Source organism: Eutrigla gurnardus, assembly GCF_963514095.1.
Source record: "Eutrigla gurnardus genome assembly, chromosome: 13".
Lineage (NCBI taxonomy): Eukaryota > Metazoa > Chordata > Actinopteri > Perciformes > Triglidae > Eutrigla > Eutrigla gurnardus.
In genome coordinates this window covers 19,647,021-19,672,881 of record NC_139936.1, presented here as the reverse complement: position 1 = coordinate 19,672,881, position 25,861 = coordinate 19,647,021, and the positions used below count along the sequence as shown (strand labels likewise).

At 42.2% G+C, this 25,861-nt stretch overlaps 3 protein-coding genes and 1 long non-coding RNA gene across 5 annotated transcripts in view; 1 reads left to right on the top strand and 3 right to left on the bottom strand.

Annotated features, from left to right (window-relative positions):
* Positions 1-1,311: 1,311 nt before the first annotated feature.
* On the bottom strand, positions 1,312-9,375 carry fbp2 (fructose-1,6-bisphosphatase 2). The gene is made up of 7 exons (XM_084025589.1): positions 9,123-9,375; positions 7,645-7,807; positions 7,278-7,370; positions 6,172-6,312; positions 5,426-5,563; positions 2,321-2,440; positions 1,312-1,774 (listed from the first exon to the last, which is right to left on the bottom strand). The coding sequence occupies exons 1-7, from the start codon at positions 9,293-9,295 to the stop codon at positions 1,589-1,591; spliced, it is 1,014 nt and encodes a 337-aa protein (XP_083881715.1). The 5' UTR covers positions 9,296-9,375; the 3' UTR covers positions 1,312-1,588.
* A 1,735-nt stretch (positions 9,376-11,110) lies between these two features.
* fbp1a (fructose-1,6-bisphosphatase 1a) lies at positions 11,111-15,048 on the bottom strand. The gene is made up of 7 exons (XM_084025588.1): positions 14,839-15,048; positions 13,994-14,156; positions 13,521-13,613; positions 12,983-13,123; positions 12,690-12,827; positions 12,465-12,584; positions 11,111-11,704 (listed from the first exon to the last, which is right to left on the bottom strand). Exons 1-7 carry the CDS (start codon positions 15,006-15,008, stop codon positions 11,510-11,512), a joined length of 1,020 nt encoding a protein of 339 aa, XP_083881714.1. The 5' UTR covers positions 15,009-15,048; the 3' UTR covers positions 11,111-11,509.
* Positions 15,049-17,447: 2,399 nt separating this feature from the next.
* The window catches only part of kank1a (KN motif and ankyrin repeat domains 1a), a 44,470-nt gene continuing 36,056 nt past the window's right edge, over positions 17,448-25,861 (top strand). Inside the window, exon 1 of one of the 2 annotated variants that reach the window (XM_084025585.1) lies at positions 17,448-17,624. The gene's annotated coding sequence lies outside the window, so the exon portion shown is untranslated. The remainder of the gene's footprint in view (positions 17,625-25,861) is intronic. The other variant, XM_084025586.1, reaches the window with a different exon arrangement.
* LOC311022974 lies at positions 18,371-19,505 on the bottom strand. The gene is made up of 3 exons (XR_014598164.1): positions 19,051-19,505; positions 18,694-18,795; positions 18,371-18,542 (listed from the first exon to the last, which is right to left on the bottom strand). It is a non-coding gene; the product is annotated as an uncharacterized lncRNA (long non-coding RNA).

The following is a 25,861-nucleotide window of genomic DNA, read 5'->3' as shown; positions in this document are numbered from 1 at the left end:
CCCTTTCTTTAGGGCTTAAGAGAGGAGGGGAGGCAGGCACTGAGACTATTCTGATCTGTCTTTGTTGAAACAGACACCTTCAGCACATTCTCACAGAAACTCTGGTTTTTAAGCCCTTTGTTGTTGTCTTAGCTTTCTTAGCTCCTTCAGTGCAACGCTTTCAATTATATTCCTTGGTTCTTTTCCTTGGTTGGCTTCTTTATACTTACTCCACTATGAATCAGAGGCTCCTCCTGTACTTTTGACTCCATTACTTTTATTTGATATGTTATGTTGCTGCACTACTGGCGCTACCAATGTAATGAGCTACTAAGATTTCTTGAACACTTTGCTGTGAAGTTGACCTTGAATTATGAAGCTTACTTTGTTAGCAGCTTCACATCAGAATCCAGATGGATCCAGATCCAGTCAGGTTGCCGCTCCAGGTGCCGCTCTGCCACTTGTGTTTGTCAGATCCACCCGTCGCTCCTCCACAGTCCAAATATGGTCATTTCTGTTCACTGGCTGAAAAAATAATTCAAGATACTCTTATGCTGGATTATTGCTACTTTTACTCAAATGAAAGATCTAAGTTCTTCTTCAACCACTGTTAAAGCCCAATGAAGCTTTCTCTTTCATGTTATTTAAGGTCAGATGTGACTGACCTAAATAACAGTATTTAAGGTGTCTTAACGGTAAAGCCAAAGAGTGTGTGTGTGTGTGTGTGTGTGTGTGTGTGTGTGTTTTACATGTCATGTGGGGATCTGAAGTCACTCGCCTTTGTTACTGAGACCAAATGGGGACAATAGGATGAAGACTGTTTGGGGTCAGGTTCAGATTAAGGTTGTGTGTGTTCCTGTTCTGTATGTTGACTTCCGTCCAGTCTGATCAGCAGCTGCAGGGCTGTAGACCAACCTAAAACCAGGACTAGATTTTATTTTTTATGTATATATATATATATATATATATATATATATATATATATATATATATATATATATAAAAATGTGTGTTTATCTTTTATGCATGTTTTTCATCATCTATGTCTAGTTAATAAAAAAAACCTTTAAAAAATATTAACAAAACAAGGAAACAAGAGGGAAAAGTAGGAAAACAAGGAAACAAAAGAAGGAATGATGGACTGAAAGATGAAAAGTAATTGGATTGGATTTGATATAAAGCAGCAATCATTTCTACATTAAATTTATGATGATGAAACATTTAAAATATGTCAAAATATATCGTATATATAGCATAATATCTAGAATTTTGTAATTTGGAGCGTTTGTGACCTGAATTGTGCATCAGCTGAGAAAATGTCGGTGAGCCGAGTGAAAGAATAACAACTTTCCTTTCTTTATTAACAGATCAACTTCAAGTTCAACATTTGTAAAGCTGTAGAGGACACACACATTAAAACATGAGCACTTTTCTTTTTCTGTGTAGAACAATAATTCAGCAGTCATAGAAAAATATTGTAAATGAAATCTTATTTATTCAACTATTATTCTATGAAGTTGGTTTGGTGATCTAAAAATAACTTTCTTGCTGTGAGATAAACACAAATGCTGGCCTCTTCTTGGACACATTTGGAGAAGCCTGAAGGTAACTACTGGTATTTCTTGACAAAGGTCAGGTACTCGTTGACGTCATCGGCAGAGCCGACCACGAAGGGCACCCGCTGGTGGATGGCCTCGGGCTGAACGTCCAGTACCCTCTGGGTGCCGGTGGTGGCGAGGCCTCCCGCCTGCTCCACGAGGAAAGCAATGGGGTTGCACTCGTACAGCAGCCGCAGCTTTAGGGGGGAAATGTAGAGAAAAATATAGAAACATTATCAAAATACAAGTAAAAGTTCCAACAGAGATTTACCCTAAATCCCTTTGCCTTCTAGCAGAGTTATTTTTTATTATTATTTTAGGATCTGGGTCACTATAAACAATGTTTCCAGGAGCTTTGAGCTTTTATGGTAATTTCAGTACGTGAATAATCCAACATTGTTCGAGGTGTAACTAAAGACGATGAGTTCTGGATGAGAAGATCACAGAGTCGAGATGCCTGAGGGGAAACGGGTGAGAGGTTGTTGTTTATCTTTATGATCGACCTCCGAACGTGTCTGAGCTTTATTTATCACACGAGGAGGAAAACAGCATCAGGTTACACTTGTGTAACGTCCAGCGTGTCAGTTAGATCTGGGAGGAGCCAGGCACACACTCAGACTTATACATTATAACATTATAATCCTGATTTCAGGCTTTGAAACCAGCGGTCAGTGAAGTGGATACAGAATTTTTGTGTGTTAATCTGAGTGTCGTGGCGGTGGAGGTCAGAGGTCAGAGGTTACCTTTCCCTTGGGGCTCTTCTCGTTGGCGGGGTACATGAAGATCCCTCCGTAGGCGATGGTGCGGTGAATATCTGAGACCATAGAGCCCACGTAGCGAGCTCCATAGGGAGGGCCTCCATCCTGTGCAAAGTAATGGTACATTCATATATTAGTGCATGTACTGAAGAATGTTTTCAAACAATATCTCACACTTGAGGAATTGGCCCATAATTCCAGTGATGGAAGAAGTATTCAGATCCCTTTGTGTGAACAGATAACGCATCTTAAAGTCTAATATCTTGGAGGATTTCTGCGTGAAGGACAAACAGGAAAAACCAATGTGATGTGTAAGTGCCTCGCCTCTTCTACTCCCCCACAACACCGACACTGTTTAGCCAGCGGAGCAAACAAATGTCTTGAGTGGATGAAGTCAGCTTATTCATCCAAACTCTATGGCTCATCTCTTTCCCAATGCAGGTCTACGGGGAAAGGCTTTTTGGGGTCAATGGCATCACAAGACGGACACGGAGATTGTAATTCCACCGTTTGGCCACTATGTGAGATCTGCGTCAGAGCTAGCTGGACAAAAAAAACAAGTTAAATCTAAAACGATGCTCGTAATGAGCAGTTAAAGTCAGTGTTTCAATCCCAACAAGTTGATTCATTCACATGTTGAGCTAACAAAGAACCACTGGATGAAATGAGTTGGTCCTTTTTGCATTCCTTGATTTTTGTTTTGTTGAAATTTTGTTTAGCAGGTTTCTTTTCTAAGAAATGAGAACTATTTTCTTCCACTGTTCATGAAAACAAACTCACTGCACTTTGAGAGATAAAATGTTTGAGGAGGAATCACAGTCATTTTGTGATTTGCCTAAAATGCTATTGTTATTTTTAAATGTTTAAATCTGTTCCTTTCTATTAGTTTTTACAGATATGGAATTGAGTTTTGTTTATAGTTTACATCCATACAATCTGTTTCAAAGTTGCTCCTTCAGACTGATTTAAGTTTTAAGGAATACATATTTAAGTTTTCCCGTGTAGTTGCATAAACAGGTCAGTCAGGCAGCTCGTTTGAAAGTTGCAGCTCCAGCAGATTCACTCATCAGTCGATGAAGGAAAACTTGACAGCAAACAACAGACGGGTCAAAGTCCGTCCTGCATACATTCATCCTGCTGCGTTACGCAAACCTACACAAACAAGCTCAAGTTGTGGGTCTTTCATTATGAGCTCCTTCAGTTCATGTCACCATTCAGTCTTCACACTTTAATCCAGCACTTTAAACAAAAACAGCAGCTGTTGGAGCAGAATCTGAGTGGAGCTGCCCTGCAGAGAGCTTCGTGTTCAGGCCGGCTCAACGTGATGCAGAGTCATGTGCTCGCTGAGTCACATCCCATCACCATGAGTGTGTGTGTGTGTGTGTGTGTGTGTGTGTGTGTGTGTGTGTGTGTGTGTGTGTGTGTGTGTGTGTGTGTGAGTGAGTGAGTGTGCATAGTATTTCCTGAAAACAGACCCTCCCACACAACACAACACAACACTCTCAGGAAACCCGTCCAGCTGGCAACAGTTCAGACAGTGTAAAACTTCCTAAGAATAAAGGAAGAGAAAATGTAAAAGCGCGTAGACGGAGTAAGTTGTGTAAGAAAATGAATATAAAAATAAATGGAAATCAGACCCAGACTGACAAAACCATCTGGTTTTACATTGATGTTGTGTTTCTGGCAGATGGTTTAGGGAGTTATGAAAAAGATGTGTGTAATAGTAAGAGTGTAAGTTACTATAATATGGATTTTCCTGATTTCCAGACTTGGAGTTTTGATGTTTAAGTTCCCATCTTACAGCCCACGGCTGAACAGAAGAGCAGGACGAGGACTCCCTGAAACCCCCAGCTGTTCACTTCCTGTTTCAGTCAAAACCGAGTTTGTCTTTGTCTGAGTTTGGGTCGTACCTCTGGCTAAAATCACAGCAGTTTGAAACCTATTGAGTGAACTGGACAGAGGAGACGTGGATCATTACTGCAAGAGGGGTTTGAAACATTTCCATGGATGTTTTGATTGATCTTTTTGATTGATCTACTCAAGTCCTCAAACTACCAGTCAGAGAAACCTTTTCAAGGCCACAGCCGGCGTTTGGTTCTCAAAACACAGGTTTGAAGAATTTCTTTAAAACAGGTGAAAAATGAAATATTAGAGATTTTGTGCAACGGTGGTCAAGAAGAGGCCTCAGAGTCGTTCCTGCTGACATTTGCTTCCTAACAGTGTGGTTCATCAGTGAACCCGGCACCGGTGACCACAAAGACTTTGCATGCCATGTTCCTGCTCGTGCTGCAGAAGTGCTGAGTGTGCAGATCCTCGTTTCCAGACGAGAAGCTGCCGTTTCCTGAGGAACACCATGTTTCCTGCAGCAAACTGTGTCGCCAGCCACAGCTCAGCTGACCGAGTCTTCCTGTCTGAACCACTGATGACTCACATGTTTGCAGGTCGGGGTGGTCACTCTTTGGTCTCTCTGCACGTGGCGCACCACTGCATGGAGCACCTTCACTTCAAGATTTTCACCTCCAATTTCCCACTTTCATATTCTTAATGTGACAAATCATGTTTTCTGTATGTTTGCTCCATCGGCTATGTGGCACATTTAAACTGCTCTGTGTTAGCGATCATCACTTTCTGCCACTTTATTTGAATAAAGATGTCAAATCTCCACTAAAACTACTGTCTCTAAAATCTGAGCTGAAGCAACTAAAATGATTCCATTGTTCACAATAAAATGAACAGAGAGAAAAAGCTAATTGTCCTATTTTAGCTAAAGAATGTAATTATTAGGGGATTTGTCAGGGGAAGACCTTTACTGCTCGAATGGTTGAACATTAATGTAATATTTCTGCTGTTGAGAAACATTTTAAGAAGAACACCCTTTGAGAAAAATGGCTTTTGTGTGTGAGCTGCCAACCAGAAGTCCTCAGGTGAAGTCATTCAACCAGAGGAAATGCTTCGTCAGGCTTCACATGATGAGTGTGTGAGGCCTGAGGACTCAGGACACTGTGTGTCAGCAGAGTAGAGACGAGGCCCGTTTCTATCGTCTGGTTAAATGTGTCAGAGGTGTTAAAGTAGACCGGACCCCCCTCTCACCTCTGGGTACTTCTTGTGCTTGAGGTACTCGTTGATGGAGGGGTGGAAGTACTTGGCGTAGCCCTCGTTCAGACTGTAGATCTTCCCCTTCGGCTTGATCTTCACGTTCCTCTCAGTCAGGATGAACTCGCCGATGGCCTGGAGGACAACAGTCTTGTGTTATTTTAAAAAATGTAACATTTATTTCTATATTTGCATATATAACCAGATGGGATGGTGGAGATTCATTATTACAGTTTTTCATTATTACAGTTTTTATGAAACTAACAATTCTGGAAAAACCTGAAGCAAGTATCAATAAGATTAGTGCAACAAGTTTTAATTGTGTGTGACTTCAATAATAGAAGTTAAAAGAAACATTTAAATTAACCAGCACATACATTTTGAAGATTGCCATTTTAAATATTATACTCAGAAGGGAAACAACCTCCACAAAATAACCCAGCAGTCTTGAAATTGTGCTGTTTTTGACCTACATGACATGATTTATACTCATGCTGGACTTCTTTCAGGATTTATACGAGCCCAATAAAAATCATGTATGTGTGTTTACAACCCTGAGAGCATCGTGGAGCCGTGCAGCCTGGAGGAATGACTGACAGGGTAATATGGTGTGTTTTCTCAAATAAAAGCAGCTATAGGGCAGTAAAAGCATATAACAGTAAACTGCGACAGGAGGAGACAGCGGTGTGGACGTCAGATCTCAGAGGAAGCCGGGAGATCAGCGGCGGGTGTGAAGTACTCACGGGGTCCAGCATGAAGAAGTTGAGGCCGGCGCCGGTGCTGAGGGCCACCAGGGTGGCGCTGCCGTACAGGGTGTAGCCTGCACACACGATGTTGTGACCCGGCTGCAGGGCGTCCTTCTCTGTGGGCTCCCCCTCTGAGACCTGAACCACACAACAAAGAAGAGAACATGAACAGTGGGATCCTGCAGTTCTGCCAGATACTAGGAACATAGGTGTCTGTTTCAAGCAGAAATATTTTATTTATTCTATTTTCTAAATCTGCTGTTGAACAAACAACTTGAACAACCATCTCATATTCCTCAGATTACTAAAATTAAAAGTGTGTCAATTCAGAGAAACACAGAAGAAGAAAAAAACAGTTGTTATCACAGTTGGATATGGTATAAAGTCTGTGCAATAAAGATAATATGTAGAACGTAAAACAAACATATGATCAATATAAAGTATCTATTTTATATTCAATGTAACACAAATCTGTTTGTCCCACAGTGACGCTCCAACGTGTCTTGCATGGTTGCTCTACTTGCAGGGTCAATACAACACAACACGCTGCAAACCTGGAATTGACCCAGTGACTCCCTCTGCATGCAGTTTAGAGATGAAACTCACATTAGCTGGACAACAGCGCCCTCCTGTGTCTACGTTGTGTTACTGCGCTTCTGCAATATCCTCTCGTATAAAACTAGACTCACATACCCCAATTTAATATTAATAATAATAATAATAATAATAATAATAATGATAATGACGATGATGACAATAATAATAATAATAATAACCATAATAATGTGTTATATATTTATTTGTTATTTGAAGGTAATCCTTCTTCTTTTCTAAAGTAACTGCAGAATTGTAGTAACGTAAAATTGCATTAAATATAATCAGTCAAGTCCTTCTACAGAATATTTACAATCATAATGAGTTCATGAATTTACAAACAGTTAAATTTAGAGGCAGAACTCAGATGAGTGTTGTGCTTCAAGGAGTTTTGATCCCTTCTGAATGAATGAATGATCCTCATGAACTTTAACCCCTTTTCAAACAAACAACAACACATTTGAAACAGTAGACGTGATCACTGTGTTGGTTTGTAAATGTAAACTCACCCGTTTGTAAATGGCAAATATGGTGCCGATGGAAGCCAAGCAGTCGATGTTACTGGAGCCGTCCAGAGGGTCGAAGCACACCACGTACTTCCCCTGTGACAAAAACAATTTTAAAATTAGATTAAACAAAAATCTATTCATGTCTCGAGACTACACTACATACTGCTATACCACTTTACAATACTATATGACATGTTAGACTGTATTCCTACATATTTTTATTAAATTATATACTGTTTTATTTATTTTACATCACTATGTATTCCTGGCTGTAGGCCTATAGTATTCCTTAGCATTCCTCCATAAAGGTCTATCTAAGGCAACAGCTGGGTGGTGATGTCGTGTTGTCCCCCTTCAGCGGGCGCACCCTCTTATCTTTGGGCGTGACGATGAGCTGCTCGTTCTCCTCAGACACCATGCAGCAGGTGCTGTAGGAGGCCTGCAGCATGTTGATGACCAGGTCGTTGGACAGGACGTCCAGCTTCTTCACATCGTCCCCCGTCACGTTGACGGAGCCCGCCAGGCCCTGCCTGCGTGGACCAGCCAACCAGTCAGCCAACGACAAGTACATGGGTACTACACTTATGTACAAATTCAAGTTTGATGCATCTTCATACTCCATCTCACAGGCAACTTTATACACTAACATATGATGACCTCACAGAATCTGATGCATCGCAACAGCATTAAACTGAGACACACACATTAATGCAGCTGTAATAAACATGAAAGCATAAACATAATTCATAATAGTAAAACACTGGGAACATTTTACTACTTAACTTTAAGCACATGTAACTGATACATACTTTCATTACTACTACTGGAGTAGTTTCACAGTGTTATGTTAGTACTTTTACTTTTTAGTAAAGTTGATGACAGACTTTCACCAGTTTCTTTCCGGCTAACTTCCTCCTAGACTCGAGAAGAAGCCGGTGGAGACAACATGGCCGCTGTAGCGGTCACATGTAAAAGATGCATTTATTCTTCACCTGGTTTCAAACAGTGGTGATTTGTGTTTGGTTACATAATGTGTCAAATTCACTGACTCATTTGTTTTGAGCCGTAACTCTCCTTCATGTGGAACCAGATTCAGTGTTTTTATTCATAAAAAACATGCCAGCATATGCATGAAATCTGAGTGCATGAAATCTAGTTTCTGCAGTCAGACCAGTGGGATCTGCAGCTGCTTTATTACATTTAACCTCCAACATACTAAAAAACACAAAATGAACCTCTGCCACAAACCTTTTCTTTAAAACTATTACATTAAAAATGGATTGTTGATGTCAAGATTTGGGGTTAGGGATCGCAGCCTCAAAGGTTGCTGCTAAAACAGACTCCACAGTCGGATATCAACTTTACAGCCTCTCAGTGAATTCACAGGATTCTTCTCACCCCTCGACAAAGAGCTGATTATCTCGCTTGGAAAGACACTGAAAAGGCTTTTTTTTTTATTTCATCATGGCCAGATTGGAGTGTTGAAATGCTCCTAAAATCACACAAAGCTCACTTTGCTCACTCTAGAGAACAGCAGCGTGACGTTTAGGGAACACAGAACAATCAGTCGTATCTGCGCTCTCGTGTTGAAACCGGGAAAGGAACGACTTTCTTGGCTACTAAATGGAGCGAAGCAAAACGAAAACAACCGCCTGCAGCACGACACTGAACTCTTAGCAGCTGTTCTGCAGCCGACCTTGACCTCTGACCTCTCTGTGAAGGGATGCAAGCACCACAAGTTTTGTTTGTTTTTAAAGATCAAATCCTCACATTAGTCTCGTTGAATCACAGACATGGATCACATGTGTCAGTGATGTAGTGGTGCATGTATACCAGTGTACTTACAGGTGGGCCAGCCCGGCCTTGCGTACAGCAGAAGAAATGGCTTTGATGGCGGTCAGCATGGCGTTAATGAGCTGGGTCAGTTCACCGGTCGCCCCCTTGGCCTGGCGGCCGGTCTCGATGACGAACCGGGTCAGGGTCCATACGTCCGTGTCAAACGTCGACTGGTCCGACATGCTGGTTTCAGGTCCGTCCTTCTCTCCTGGTGGGCTGCAGAGGGGCGGCGAGTGAGAGACCTCGTTACCAGCCACGTCCTTTTCATACCCGGAGCCATGACGGCAGGCCAAGGGGAGCTATTTGTGAGAGTGGAAGCCCGTGTGTGTGTGTGTGTGTGTGTGTGTGTGTGTGTGGGGGGGTATTTGGAGATGGGTGAGGGGTGAGGCGGGGGTGTCAGGTGTCAGCTGTACAGACTGGCAAAGTATAATCCTGCACAAGACAAGTCCTGTTCTTCATTTAGTAAAAAAAAAAAAACAGCACCTTGCAGCAACAGTAACTCAACACTTGTGTAACAGTGGAGCTCTTTGGTAAATTCTCAGCATTCTGACCACATTTGTTTGCACATGAAGATGAGAACAGAGGAACTACTTTCTATACGTCCAAGTCCATGTGGTGAACAATGAAGCTAAATTAAAACATTACTTGGGTTAAAACATCCTGCAGGGAAAATTCACAGCAGAACTCAATGTTTTACACAATGTTCTTTACTTGAAGTTTAAAGGGAGTTTTGATTCTGTACTTAATGTTTCTGAAAGAAGAGACGGTTTAATACAGTTTATTATCGAAGCGAGGAGAAGACGACTCAGTTGCTTGGTTTTTGTACAAGAGCAGCTCGAGTGAGCTTTAAATATCATCAGGGCTCTGTGAGCTTCCACTGACCTTTAGCTTAAAGGTCGACTCCTCCGGATAAAGTATCTCTTCACTTTTGTCGACAGGATCTCTTCCCAACTTTTAGATTTCTAAAAACCGCTTCAAGTTCGTTTGAGGTTGTCTTGATTTCTCAAATTATTGAAGGGAAGAATCTTTTTTTTTAAAACAGAGATTAAAACAGAATGAAATAATTCAAACATCCATGTTGCATGACAGTGGAGAGATTGTTGAACTTGGATTTTGAATCTTTTCCAGTGCAGAAAAGCGTAACTGACAGATTATAAACTGTAATTTTACAGCAGTATGTTCAGTTGGTATTCCAGCTGCTAACCCTGGACTGATCTCCTGCAGGATCGAGTCCTAAAAGTAAAACTGAGTATAAATCAGGGTTCTTGCACTACTGGCTCCCTCATCTCAAACTCAACAGGATTTTGAAATGGTTGGTTAGATGGCTGAAATACCTTAGTGGTGGTGATGTCATCAGGGACAGCTGAACATTGGCTTTAAATTCTGGCAATTTAATGTATAAATCTCCAAAAATCCTAAATGCAGTGTTTTATTTCTGAAGATTATCTTCAAACACAACACATGTGTGTTTTAAGTGTCTGTTTGCCACAGAGATTATTTTCTGCAGTAATCCAGAATCCAATGGGAAAGTCCCATGGCTTTTTGTCGAGGGAACCAGTGATACTAACGTCCTGGCCTACAAATACCCTAAATGTGAAGATTGAAGAAGAGCTTCGCTAAAGCGAGACCTTTCCTATTAATATTCCATCTTGTTATGATTATGCACTTTTTGATGCTAAGCTTCCATTTAGTTTTTACCAACGACAGGAGATTTCCTCTGTTCTTCTTCTGTTCCTCAGAGCGATCTTTGTCTCCTTCAACGTCTTGAAGTCCTTTGTTCTCCACGTACAAATCAAACCCTTCATACCAAACAACATCTGTGTAGAAAGAGGACTCGCAGACGTCTAGACCGGATCAAGATGTCGTGTCCATGAAAGGCTGCATGTTTCTTGGAATACAAATGATTTTGAAGCTATAACAAAACAAACAAGCTATTCTCAATGAATAAGAGTGAATTTGACATTCAAGATGCGACACAAAAATGATGAAAACACAGATTTTCTCTTCTTGGACTCATTTGGGTTTATTGCCTTCATCATTCCAAACTCATCACATAATAAAAGGTTTTGTTGCATAGAGGTTTGTGTTTGGTCCTTCACACCACAATAGAATTAACATTCATTCTAATTAAAAAGGCACAGCTGGAGGTAAACATGACGACAAGTCTTCAGCTTTTGGTTATTCCAAAAAAAAAAAAAAGTACATTTGTTGTTTTTTTGGCACATTTCTATCTTTGGTAATGGTTATTGTGGAATGTGTGCGTTTGTGTGCGTAATTAGCTTATGAGACACAGTTTCCACGTTGCCGCTGAACCACCTCGTTTCATCTTCAGCAGCACATGAACGTTGCCGGTGCAGCATTAAAAACGTTGACACTCCGGGGTCATGTAATTGGTCTCACTTCTTCTTGGCGTGTTTCTGGCAGATGGCGACGAACTCCATGACGTCGTCGGGGGAGCCCATAGCCACGGGGGACCGCTGGTGGATGCTATCGGGCTGGATGTCCAGGATGGTCTCGTAGCCGGTGGAGGCCATGCCGCCGGCCTTCTCCATGATGAAGGCCATGGGGTTGCCTTCGTACAGCAGCCGCAGCTTTGAGGAAGACGGCAGAGGTTTAGTTTCTTAATGTCAAACTCTCCACAAGGAATATTACAATAAGAGAATTCACAGCTTAACATCTGCAGACTTGTCTTTTGAATCTTGCTCTTAAGTAGTCTTTGTTGCCATGGTTATTTTATTGAAATACTTTCTTTTCTTATGTTTTACTGTAGTTAAAAAAAAAGTATGTTTGCAACTTTTTAATCTCGCTCTAAAAATGCCTTTAATATTACTTGACTTTTTAAATTGGATTTATTGTGGTCGCCGATTGCAAAAAACACTTTTTTTTGTTGGCTTGGACACGTTTTGCATTCTGAAAACCCTCATTATGCCTTCATCCCTGCATTTAAAGTCAGGTGCTTTCTACCCTTTTTTTAAAAATGTGACAACATCACGTTTGGCTCAGTCTTGCAACACTGGAAGGATGTGGAGGGTGAAGAAACGACATTGTGACACTTTCTTCGGTTTGTTCTTTGTTATGTGCGACACTGAACAATCTATTATTGCTGTAAATCCATGAAAATATTATTCCTCCGTGCCATAGAACTCCGTTTCTGTCCAAGAACTAACAATGTTCCTTCATTATAAGATGGATAGATGGTAGTTCATTTTGAGTTATACCTACATGCACAGCTGCTGTAAATACTTAACATTCCCAAATCAAACTAAAATCAGTCCACAGTTTATTAGTCCAAGAAGTGTTGACTGCTGCTCGAGTAATGATGAAGAGATGGGAGCAGCAGAGGGACCTCACCTTGCCATCAGGGTTCTTCACATTTCCTGGGTATAAAAAGATGCCTCCATACATCAGCGTTCGGTGGACGTCCGCCACCATGGAACCGATGTAACGGGCGCCGTACGGCTCGCTGCCGTCCTACAGATGTTCAAAATGTTGCGTTAGTGAGCTACTCAAACCTGCACCGGACAAGAGCGACATTTATAATGTTCGTGTCTCGTCCAAATCACACGCCAGCGTTACCTGAGGGAACTTCTTCTTCTGCAGGTACTCCGTGACAGCGGGGTCAAAGTCCTTTGCGTAACCTTCGTTCAAGCTGTAAATCTTGCCTCGCTTCTTGATCTTCACATCCCGATCAGTCAGGATGAATTCACCGATTGCCTGATGAGCAAAAAGGAAAAATCAATATGCAAGTTTTTGTTTCATGTGAAAAACATGGGAGGGACAAGAACCTGCATTTGTGTTGGATTTCTATGTTTCTGTGCACCGAATGTTCCTTCCAGTAAAATATGATTGAGGAAAAAAGGAGCACTAACCGGGTCGAGCATGAAGCAGTTGACTCCCTGGCCGGTGGAGATCACCATCATGGTGGCGCTGCCGTAGAGCGCGTAGCCGGCCGCCACAAGGGTCCTGCCAGGCTGCAAGGCGTCCTGCTCACAGGGCTCATCGTCCGTCGTCTGAGGGAAACAGCAGAAAATAAAAAGAGTTAGCGTTTATATATCTTCATCAATTTATATATAAATATATAAAATGGAGTGGAATCTGCTCGTCAGTAGGTATTAGATGGCTCATATGTGCCGCTATGACAGCTTTATAAAAGTGTCTGCTATTGAATTTAGATTACTTTATTCATTTAGTTTACCATTTTATAAAATGGCATTTCTATATTTAAGAGTTTAACAGAAAAGGAAAGCTTTGCCATAAAATAACACTAGTCTGGGTTTGAGTGGAGAAGGCCTTGTACCTCTGTGGGGGGGTAACACCAAATTGGTGTATTATTTCTTTTATGAAACAGAGGATTAAACTGACGGTGAACATCAGCGAGTACTTCAGTGAAAGAGACTCAGACAGTACCTTTCTGTAGATGGCAAAGATGGTCCCGATGGAGACGAGGCAGTCGATGTTGGAGGAGCCATCCAACGGGTCAAAACACACAATGTATTTTCCCTGAAAGAGGAGGAAACATATGTTTATATTCAGTGCATTCAGTCCTTCAGGTCAAACACATGCACTAGATGAATTTCCTTTAAGTGTTTTAAACCCTGCATAGGTTACATTCATTATTATTATCTAACAGGCTTCTTCCTTGCCTTTTGATTTGCATTAGATTAGTGGAAGTGTGTCAAGCCGCTGGCAGGAATGCACATCGCTCACTGTGCAAGAAATACAAGTACTTTTCATTTGACAGGAACCCGGGGCTTTCCTTTTACTGAACCAGTTATATGAGATTAGATCCAATGAGGAAAAAACACTGAGAAAACTGGATGGTCCTGTTTTTAATGAGCAAAACAATCCAAGTCTATTCTTTTCCCACCGGCCACGCTTACCCGGGTTTCCGGCTCTACGATGATGGCTCTCTCATTCTCCTCAGAAATCAGCACGCAGGAGGTAAAAGACGACTTGATCATGTTGATGATCAGATCGTTGGACAGAATGTCCAGCTTCTTCACCTGGTCACCGGTCACATTGGTGCTGCCAGCAATGCCATAACTGGGGAGACACAAAGAACAAAGGGAGAGGAAAAACTCTGTACACACAAAACCACATCACGTTATCTTGTTTGGGACTATTTCCTGGTAAACTTGCTTCAGCCGGTTTCAGCTCTGGTAGTTTCTATATACATATAAATAACTAACAAGTGTTAATTAAAGTGCAAGTGATGCATGACACTGCATGTTTAAACTGATTTGTGATGGAGAACCGCATCAATGACTGAAGTCAGAATCAGAATCAGCAGCTTTAAAAGCTAAGTAGAGGAAATGTATTTCTGTTCAAACAACGACAAACTCTAAATTGTAAAATGGACATTAACTCATAAAATATTTAGTGAAAGGTCTATTTTTTTGGAGTAAAACTGAGTTGAAGACAACACATAGTAGTGAAATAATAATAACTTTGCAGAAAGAAGAACAACACAAAGATATAAGTAAATAAAAAGACAGTAGGTAAGAATATATGGATTTCTCTAATAGACCCTGTCATAATAACCACTAATACATTGTATTTATAAGTATGTTACTATACATATTAGTAACGTAAAGTGGGCGTGGTGGTTCCAGGTATGCGCTTCCTGATTGGCGCACGAGGAACCAGAATCTGCTGCTCCGTCCCTGCCAACGTGGACGAGTTCCTAACAAACACTCCTTCTATCCGGCGGGGATCGATCACTCACAGGTGGGCGATGCCGGCTTTGCGCACGGCGCTGGAGATGGCCTTCACCGCCGTGCCCATCGAGTTGAGCAGCGTCGTCAGCTCCCCGGTGCCCTTCGCCTTCCGGCCCTCCTCCATCACGAAGCGGGTCATGGTGACCACGTTGGTGTCGAAGACTCCCTGGTCGGACATGGTGGCAGCCAGACGACGACGAGTGGAGCTCTGGAGGAAACGATGCGCGTTTTAAAGGCGCTCCAACGCGGAACTGGAGAGGGAGAGGAGGGCGGGGGAGGGCCAATCCGGAGCCGCCGGAGAGGTGTGGCCCCCGCTGGAAACACGACCCCAGCACTATCTGAGCCCGGTGATGAAATGACAATGTTCCCGACGGAGGGATGTGACCGGAATAATAGACCCTCACGTCAAACTGCCGTTGCGCAATAAGGCTCGTGTACCTTTCTGCAGGTGTGATAGTGTGTTTCACTGTTTAACTTGTGATAGCATTCACGGGCTTCCAGATAGTTATTATGAATCCATCCATCCATGATGTAATACTGGATTATCCACTAGTACTTTGGCTCTGGGGCTTTTTGACAGTTATAGGTCTCTTATAATTTGCTATTAAATCTAAAAGCTGCAGAACGATGCAGAATGCTGTTATGGACAAATTCAATTCAGTTAAAAAACAGCAACTTTAGGGCAGGGTGAAGGGCATTTAAGGGCACACAGAGTAGCTGTACAAGAATGAAATGTACAAGAAGAATAATGTGGTGACATAAAACAAGGCAAGCAAAAACTAGTTAAAGGAGTGTTTCTGCCTTTTGTGTCAGCAGGTTTGGGAGGGCCCTTCTCTGTTTGAACATGACAGTGTCCTCCAGCAGGGAGCAGGTGAGATCCTGAAAGAACCAATACATTCGGGATGAACTGGAATTTCCCCAAATGCTGGATTTCCAAAAGGTTAAGCCTTCCCAGAAGAGTGGAGGGTGTCCACATACATACTAATGACATCTACATATTCTGTAAACCAGTCAGAAGACCTGCCCCCCCCACCTGTTACAAACATGAGCTTCTTCCTGCCTGTTGGTCTGACCTCTGATGAAAAACAGGATTTAATCTCAATTCAATTTAAATATTTAAATTGGTTTATTGTCAAGGCTTGCAGTAACCTGTTACATAACCCGCCATGATGGTTACAGTCATTGTTTAAAAACACAATACATACATTGATCTTTCTATATATTTAGTTTATCATGACATTTCAAATATTAGCTTGTATGCAGCCATGAAAGGAGTACTCAGTACTGATAAGTAAAAGTAATACTACAGCGTTGAAACACTGTTACAAGTTAAAGTTGTGCATTCAAAACTTTACTTAAATAACCAAAAATATGATTAGACATAATTTAAGTACTTGGGTTCATTATGCAGAGTGTCCCATTTCAGAACAGTGGCTATGATTGGAATATAATTATTGATGCATTCATTTGTACATCACCTTAATGTTGCAGCGGGTAAGGGTGGAGCTAATATTGTATTAAAATTTGATCTTCATCTATAATGTAACATTATAATTTGATAGTTGATTATATTTTGTATTAACCTGAATATGCAAAGTGACTTAAGCTGTCAAATAATTAGCGGAGAAAGAAGCAGGCTTCGACATGTGTCTCTATGTGTAGCAGAAGAAGGCTCCGAACTAGACGACTATGACATGGAAATACTCAGGTGAAGTACAAGTATCCTGCCTAAAATCTGTACTTAAGAGCAAATACTTCAGTAAGTGTACAAGTTGAACCACTAGTAGGCTAAACATCGTATACAGTCACCATGTGTGATCACTGCACATACAGAGTGAATATTTTCGTTGAAATGCAGTTAAAACAAAACGCCACCAGAGGGCGGTATTGGCCAGTGAACCTCGTTTGGGACGCTCTGTCACAACTGTGGCCTAGAATTTATTTTCTAAATGTTAATTTCTTTAAAGCTTTACATTTGTGATGTTAACAATATTGCAACACATTAAACAATCCGAGACAACCTGATAAACAGTTATATATTGTCAAAAATCAACTTGCACTTCTAACACCAGGACGAATGAGAAACATTCATATTAATGCGCCAAACGAAAACCGCCCCGTTTCAGACAGGTTTGACGTTCCGAGAACTATATTGTTACGCGAAATATTAAACGGGTGTGTTTTAACTGCCACTAAACGTAACTACATGTTACGTGACTAACTAGCTAAACAGATGTAGTAATCCTGGTTAAACAAATATATTAGTCTCTCTTTTGACATATTTCTAAAAACGCCACACAAAGTGTCGAATAACATTAACTCGTTTTTTAGGATAGCGTTGAAGTAAAACTGCGTCAGTTTTTCACCTGGAAGGATACGGAGTACATGTTCTGGTTATGTTCAGTCTACTGGAGCTCTGACGGTAAAAAAAAAAAAAAAAAGTAGGCCGACCTTTCAGCAGGTAAGCCACACACCTGTCTGATCGTCACAGCACCGAGCGCCGACGCACGCAGCTTCTCCTGATGCCTACTGCGCATGTCCGCGGGTGAAACAACTTGCTGCTGCTGTCGGACAAGCACAAAGAGGCTGCTGGTGGTGCAGACGGGACGCGCCGTGTGTCGCGGAGATAAAGTACAACCTTTTTTTGTTGTTTTGTAGAAGTTTTACGTTACGTTTCTACGTTAACCGGACGTTAAATCCGACAGTTTGCAACCAAAGGGCAAACGTTTGAGTTACCAGAGAGGAGGAGTTGCATTCAAGACAGAAATCGGCCCGTGGACACACTCGGCGTCGGGTAAGTTAAACGCGTTGCGCTCGCACAGAGCTTTCTCATGTATTAACTTCATCGTCCTCAAAGTATTTTACTGATATTTCTGGGTATATCTTGTGTGCACGATGGTGTTCTGTGATAAACTCGTGTAATCTCGACGTGTCTGCGGAGGCATAGTGTGTCAGGTGGTCCTGCAGCGATCAGACCAGACAATCCCATGAAGCGCTGCTGGTTAAACGGGATTATGTTTAAAGTCATAGGGTGTTTGTTGCACCTGCTCGTGGTGGTAATCCGGTGTGTGTCTCCCTTCCTCCTCCACCAAACAAATCTGGTTCCCGCCAGACAGGTGTCGTGGTGGGTTGGCAGTGTCTGCTGAATTAACACGAGGTTGAACTTTGAGCTCCAAGCGCGGGGAAAAGTCTGTTAATTCAAGATTTATCTTTCGGTGCCGCCTCCTTTTTTATCTTTTTGAAGGATGTTGCCTTTTTAAACAGATTTGAGACACTAACACTTGTATTTTGACTAATCCTTCACCATTATATGACCCACACTGACTCATCTTTACTGTGCATTTAACAGCTTAAATGAGGGTTTTCCACAGATTTGCACATCCCAAACACACTCACCTCAAGCCTCAAGAATAATGTCTTCCTTTTAACCACACTCGTATTTCATTTTGTCTTCATGGCAGTGGCGGATTTAGGAATTTTGGGGCCCAAGGCAAAGGCAGGCATGGGGCCCTCTGAAATGAGAAGACAACACACATGTATATGTAGAGGACAGCTGTTTTGGCGGGAGTGCTGGCTCATCTTCAATAAGTACTGTGTGCCGACATCTTACTTGAAGAGTGGATGATGCTGGAGTCTCGAGATCTGGTGGAACATCATCATCCAAACCTGGCTGGATAATTTCCGAGCTCTCACAGCCCATCCCTGTCTCATTCTGAAAACAAACACACACAAAACACAGTATAAGGCTCTTACCTTGTGGTGAAATGTATATTTACTCAAGTGCTAATGTAGACATTTGAGGACAGCTGTTTTGGCGGGAGTGCTGGGTCATCTTCAATAAGTACTGTGTGCCGACATCTTACTTGAAGAGTGGATGATGCTGGAGTCTTGAGATCCGGTGGAACATCATCATCCAAACCTGGCTGGATAATTTCTGAGCTCTCACAGCCCATCCCTGTCTCATTCTGAAAACAAACACACACAAAACACAGTATAAGGCTCTTACCTTGTGGTGAAATGTATATTTACTCAAGTGCTAACGTAGACATATGAGGATTTCATGCAACTTCAATTTTGTCTGCTCTGCTGTATCTCAGGCAAATACTGCACTTTCTACTCCACTACTGTACGTTGATGGTTACATATTTCAAACCCATACTCACTAGTTTATTTCTACATGACAGACCCTCCCCAACAGGTGTCGACGTCGTTGTACTTACCGGTTGTTGTTGGCTGCTCCTGCCCGCTGCCGCAGGCGCAGTGAAGAAATGTGTCACTTTTTGTAACTTCGAAGTTAACTTTCGGGTTTCCTCCTTCTTCCTCCGCTTTTCAGCACCGCTGGGGTAACTTCTTTTCATCTTTCTTTTCTCTTCTCTTCTAGTACACCACTTCTCGCGCCGTTTGTTTTCGTTTTTATGCTGTCTTCCTGGATCGGTTCTGCACATGCGCAGTAAGATGGACTGCTCCATTGTAGTGGAGACTGAAGGGGGGCCCCCGACACACACATAATATGATAAGCATTCTGCTGGCATTTTAGCGAGAGGATTTTATTCAAAAACTTAATTAATGTGCGCAAATAAGTAATAACTATATTAACCATAAGTGTATGAGGATTTTTTATGGGGCCCTCAGGAACTTGGGGGCCCTAGGCAACCGCCTAGTTTTGCCTAATGGTAAGTCCGCCCCTGCTTCATGGGCTGCTGAAAGGGACTGTCATCAACGTTGCCTACATTGCTGTTGGTCATATCCAACCTTATAATTCTTCCTCTCCTCTGATTTGACCAGGCATACCTATTTTCTTTCTGCTGGAGGTTGAAGCAGGCGGATGAAAGCTCTGCTGAAGCCTTTTAGGAGAAGAATAGTGGGGATATAGACCTGGGTGGTGGTCCCTATTGTGCTGGTTAAGAGCCGGGGTCAAATAAAGGGCTCTTCATCTTCTGCAGGGCTCACGGGGGTTTTTTGCCCACTTTTCTTCCACTGAATTGATATGTCAAGGGGAAGAATATGAGCTCTGTGACATCGGTTTAATGAAATTCTTCAGCTTCCAGCGTGGCACTTTTGGCATATCCCTGTATCCATTTTTCCACACTTGGGTATAATGGGAATACCGATTTACAAACGGTGCTTTCATAGGAGACCTGACAAAGCATTCCTTCAGACATAAAAGCACAAGCTTGGTGTGGCTTTGATGAACCTGGTGATCTTTTGTACAATTACTTTGGAAAAAATATCATATTTTCTATAAATTAATTCCATTGTAAGTGTTTTCTTGTAAAACATTGATGTGCAATGTTAATTAAGCCTTTGCTGTCAAAGTAATTAAGCATTCAGCGGTGGGTGTGTTCCAATAATGGTATAATTAAACTGCTCCTTTATAGATCGACTATTTCTGAGCATAAATGCAACACACTGATTTGAGTGTGTGGGCTGCTCATGTGGCTCTTTTTGCTGATTTCCCTGATGTTTCTGAGCGTGTTGGTAGCGTTACAAGCTTAGTGTTAAATCTGTACATCGTGCATGGCCTACCGCAGCACCCAGAGCATTCCACAGCCTCTCACTGCTTCCCCGTTCACACATAAGCAGATCGGGTGGAAGCACCGCCTAGCGTCGGTTGGTACATCAGGCTTAAGCGGCCCTCTGGGTCCAGATCAACAGGGTCGGTCAGTCAGCCCTTTTGTGGACACATGGCAGAGGTCTCTCAATTAACACCTTAGTGAGACGACCCTTCTGTCCACATGATCAAAGCTGGGTCTCCTCTCCTCAGATGTGTCACCCACATAACCCCCACCCAACCTCCACCTCCCTGTGATTATGACTCCCATCGCTCCAGTGTTTGTTTAGACGACATGACTTCCACTCCACTTCCCCGTCTGAGCGGCTTGCACATCAAATCTGGGCCTGCTTTTCATACAGCTGTACAGTTTCTGTGGAGTACTTGCCGTGGCATTTGTCTCTGTAATTTAATGTAGAGGGGTGTGGGAGTTGTAATTTTAGTTTTGGTCGAACATCTGTGCATGCTTCTGCCCCGTTTGTCCTTCACTCGGGTGTTTTGGTGCTTAAAATAGTAGTACTTGAACTTAAAAAGATGTTTTCCCCTGTACTCCACTCTTGCTGGTGTCGGTGTTTGATTGTGGAGGTGAAGGGAGTTGTTACAGCTGTTCAGATCTCTAAGTGTGGGATGAAGACCTACATGAGCCTCAGGGACTGCCCTGTTATTACAAGATCAAACCGACTTTTGTAGATCTACTGAAACGAAGCAATTGGAGCTCCCCTGCAAAAAGCAAACCACGCTGAGAACTTTATGGGAAAAAAAAGGTACATGTTTGATGAGAGCTAAGTCTGTTTAGTGCGGTTAGATATCACATAAGTAGCCTCTAAGCATGGACCTGTAAATCTAAAACAAGGCTGGCGCAGCACATTTTACACGCAGGACTTATGAAAACAAAAAAGGAAAGCCGAGCTTCGGGGAATCCTCCTAAAAGATTTCCAGTGGCTCGGGGCAGCTGCCAGGCCACAACCCCGCTTTGTTTGCAAGTTTGCTAGGAAGTCATTATTGGAGTGATCAAAGCTCTGGCAGGACTGCTCGAAAATCTTTATTAAATCTGTGCTTGTTGGACTTCAGAGGCTTAACGGAGTCAGAGGTGGATTGGGAGCTAGACGTTTGTGTTGGCCGCTGGGTTTTGTGTTTTTCCGTGCAATCGCTGGTTGGAAATGAATAACCATGTTTGTTGTTTGGGTTCTTTATGATCATTTTGGCGGAGTGGCTTTAGAGAAAGGTCTGATGGGTCTGGTTTTGTCTGCTCTTGTTCTTCGGAGGCAGACCATTAAATTAGCATAATAAAATGACAACCATCGCCCACAACTGTGACCTGGATGGGTTTAGTGGTTTTAACCACGTTAGGTGACGCACGCCTACGTGCTTCAACTTGCGTGTGTTGGAGATTTTCTGCTGTGAGGAAAGTTGTCGCGGTGAACATGAATGAGCGAAGGCATTTGTCTGTGCAGCCGGGATTAACCCAGGCTAAACCTTGAAGTGTGTTTCACAAAGATGTTTTGTTTCCTGGTATGTTAATCCCTTTTCTTTCATTGGTGCCTCCTCTCAGTCATCATGTGCTCTCTGTAGCAGCGGGGATGATTGACATTTGCCTTTTGCAAATTAATTGAGTTTAAATGAGGATTTTTAATGGCATGTTATTGCGATACCTTTCCAGTGTCTGTATACCATGCAAGACTAGTAAAGGAGGGTTGATGTCAACCATAGTGGACACTACATTTACTTTATTCTTTTATGATCCCAGCTAATGGGTTGATCCTGTGGATTAACTTAATTGCACCATGAAAAGATGCCCCGAAGAGGAAAGGGGCCGCTGCTTGACGGGGCTTGCTGTAGGATTGTTTTGATATTCAACCACAATGGGAGGAGTGGCAGAAAAGAACAGAATGTGATGAGGCGAGGAACCCCAAACCATGCAATTATCTTCCACTACCTTACCCAGGCTTCAAGGGAAACGCAGAGGATTCTCCCTTTTCTTCAGTGCAGAAAGCAGCTAAACCATTCATGCTCTGTAGAAGACTCTGATGTTTTGTTTTAGGCAGGACTGGAGTGGTGCAAAATACCTGCTTACGAGGTGCATGGAGGTGGGAATGCATTCTTCAAATCAAAAGTTTAAATTACCCTTCAAATTTAGGGCCTTAGTGGTGAAATAGTTTCTAGTTTGCACCATAAACTAAAAAACAAATTTGAGCTTGTGAAAGCTTGTGCTTTTAAGGTTGAATCAGGAAAGATGATTTTAAAACATACCATAAATGTGAAACATGTTTACATTGACATTCATATCCAAATTGTTCCAACGTCAGCCACACACGTTTTCTTACTCCTGTCATTTTGTTATTTAGGTAACCCACCAAAGCAAAAAACAAGTGTAGATAATTCCTCTTCCTGTGGTAGAGATTAAACATGCAGTCGCAGATTTGTGAATTATTATAAACTGTGCTGGCAGTGTTGAAGAAATATGTCACTATTTGGCTCTTTCAAATAGTTTTTGATGTGCAGAGTGGATCCTTCTGATGCAGTGATTGTGCATCGTGTACGAGGTGAGAATCACTGCATCACGTGATGGGAGCCGCTGCCTTGCTGAAGCAAACAAGATTACAATACTGAAAGTCTTGTACAGACTCGGCCACCTCCGTGTTTTCTTAAGTGCTGCAGAAATGATAGAGATCAGCGATTTTGTATTTCCATCAATGAAATACCTGTCAGTTGAGTAGAAACGTGTCACTCTCCTCTTGTCAGTATCCATTCAGAACTACTTGAACCAGGGAGGAGTGAAAAATCCCTCCTTCTTGTACGTTAAGAGGGACAAGGCAGGTGCAAAAGGAGTCCAGGGCTCAACTGATACTGTGATAATCCCTCAGCTATGCAGGCGTGCACAGACTTTGTCAAGCTGAAGCATTCCACACCAAGGAAGTCCCAATTCATGCAGGACTCAACCCTTATCAAGAGATCCAACATGCTGGCTAAAGTTGTGTTTATGTGCCATTTGAGTTTGATTATAATGAAGCATAATCGTATATCGGTCTATAAGCAGCAATGGGATATAATATTCATAACGATGTTTTCATTGGAATCACCTGAAACTAAGAATCTTCATTTCTACATAGGGAGGTCATGTTGCTCTGCCATGTTTCTACAGTAGCACAGAACGGAGAAAGCAAACCCTCGCTGTGTGGAGAGCCTTGCTGTGGTGAGCTAGACTCACGTCTAGTCCTGATCTCGATGTTATTGTCTGACTCTAAGGAAGAAGGCAGGGAAGTGTTATTCCCAAAATGTTGAACTATTCCTTTTAAAGGATCTGCTCACAACTTGTCAGTTGGTTCAGTTTGAGCTGAAACCTTTTTGATCATTGATTAATTATTTTTTTAAGCTCAGATTTGAATTTAAAGATGTCACCCCTGACTCTTAAGGATGTTTGTCATTTAAAAAAAAAAGAAATGGACCAAATTATGCCCTTTTCTTGCCATGGCGTGTTTCGTTCTCAAAAGATAGATTCTGCGTGACACTTGAGTGAGAGGTGCTTTCATAAGAAGGGTTATCGGAGACCGAGCTGTAGAATTTGGGTCCTGCAGGGATGCCACTGTTTACGGCTGAGAGAACCCCAGAGCCTCGGCCCACTGGTCACCAGGCTGCTCGTGTTACGGTCTCCCTCACTGGCTGGTATTGTCAGGTTACAGTGTGTGTGTGTGTGTGTGTGGTGTCTGAGTGGCTGTGTTGTGATTGGCCCGTGCATGCCATGTGAGGCGGCGTCGGGTGACGTCTCCATGTTAATCCCTCATTTCTCTCTGGGATGTGTTCTCTCTGGTTGTACTGGGAGCTGTGTGAGTTGCAGCTGAGAGGAAATGCACTCACACACTAACTTTGAGACTGAAGACGTGCGGAAGGTGAGCACAAAATACACTTTAAGTCTACAGTTGCAGTTGTTTTCTGTAGATGTCTTAATTTTGAGAGCTGCGTATTTGCTATCATCAACAGGTTACATATGTCTTTATCTTCCTTTTTTAATGATTATTTGCATGTTCTTTGCCTTTTTATTGAATGCAGCATTGAGCTCTTACCTCCATGCAGAAGATAACTTCCAGGGAACACAGGAACAAAATATATTAATTGCATCTAAATGACTTCTCATACTAAATAGAATAACATCAAACATACGGGTGGTATTGGTCTGATTGTTTGTGTTTGGGGGAAACATACTGCTGAGCCAGAGACACAGTAAATATGGGTGAGATGGTGTGAACTGGTTCGAGGGTCTAGTCAGGGTTTTTTTTGGGGGGGGTTGTTGTGTCTACAGCTGCTGCTCTAGACGTTCCAGTGACGATCCAGTCACTCTGACCTGAAGGCTGGCGGGTTCCACCTCTTTGGCTGTGCTCAACTGAATATGTTGTGGACTTTTTAACAAGACGCTGGCAGACATTACTTGTTTTGCAGGTGCTTAAAAGCACCGGAGCTTTCTGTTGTGGCTTAGACGAAGTCTGGCTTGTTTTTGTCTCTTGTGTTTAGGCTGCTTTGAAAACTGTAGGTTGAGCTCTCCTTCGTTCTGTCAAAACAGCCGGACCAAGGTCCACTTTCTAATACTGTTTTCACACCAAACGCAAAGCACATTTTTGCCTTGTGTTACTGGCCAAAGTTTGACCGCAGGATAATTTGATTATTTGCACCACTTAGACTTGATGAGAGGGAGGGGGCTTAACTCGAAGTAGACAACAATGAGGTTTCATCCATCATGTCTGAAATATCCACTATTGCTGCTTTGGACGTGATGTGAAGTCCCAGAAACACCGGCTAATCAAATGGCGTCCAGTCTGAGTTCATCACACCGCCCAGAGGTGCTCAGTGGATTTCACTGAGCTGTATACACCTTATATAAGGAGCCACACATCTGCTGGTTTACTACAGCATTATAGCCCATAATAGACCATTTTGTTGGGATTTAATTGCAATAAATGGATAAAAAGGATGCCGGAATAACTACATAATAATGGCAATTTGTGAAAATCTACAGATTGAATCTAAAATAGCTGCTAAAATGACCACCCGTACTTCTATAGGGCTCATGTCAGATTTACTGTAGCTGCCAGCTGGGCAGGAAGGTCTTCGTCCTGGTGGAAGTAATTAGCTCAAATTCTTTCTAGCGGTTTCAACACAGGTGGTCGTCATGACATAAAATCCTACTTTCTTTGCTTTTTAGGAAACATCAGTTCTCTGTGAAATACATGATATGAGTCATTTGACATTTTGGTAATGAGGCTTCCAATTAGTTATTAAAACACTTCAAATGTGAATGAAGGCATGAGATAGCCGGATAAGTTTTCCTCCAACTAAAGTAATCGTATATGTGATAAATACTACAGTCAAGTAATGACGACAACACTCTTAAAGTGTTGCTTAAATCAGAAGCAAAGCTGTTCTTCCAGTTAAAGGCCACATGCCTTTTTGATTCTGTGTATAAACATCTTCCCGAGAGAAGAAGGTCG

Excerpts from the sequence above, each read along its gene's own strand:
- fbp2 (XM_084025589.1), bottom strand. The coding sequence starts at position 9,295 with ATGTCGGACCAGTCGACGTTTGACACGGACGTATGGACCCTGACCCGG. Across the intron at positions 7,371-7,644 it reads TCACGCCCAAAGATAAGAGG|GGGAAGTACGTGGTGTGCTT; the intron begins GTGCGCCCGCTG and ends TTTTTGTCACAG. Across the intron at positions 5,564-6,171 it reads ACTTCTTCATGCTGGACCCC|GCCATCGGCGAGTTCATCCT; the intron begins GTGAGTACTTCA and ends GTTGTCCTCCAG.
- fbp1a (XM_084025588.1), bottom strand. The coding sequence starts at position 15,008 with ATGTCCGACCAGGGAGTCTTCGACACCAACGTGGTCACCATGACCCGC. Across the intron at positions 12,585-12,689 it reads AGAAGAAGAAGTTCCCTCAG|GACGGCAGCGAGCCGTACGG; the intron begins GTAACGCTGGCG and ends GAACATCTGTAG. Across the intron at positions 11,705-12,464 it reads TGAAGAACCCTGATGGCAAG|CTGCGGCTGCTGTACGAAGG; the intron begins GTGAGGTCCCTC and ends TCTTCCTCAAAG.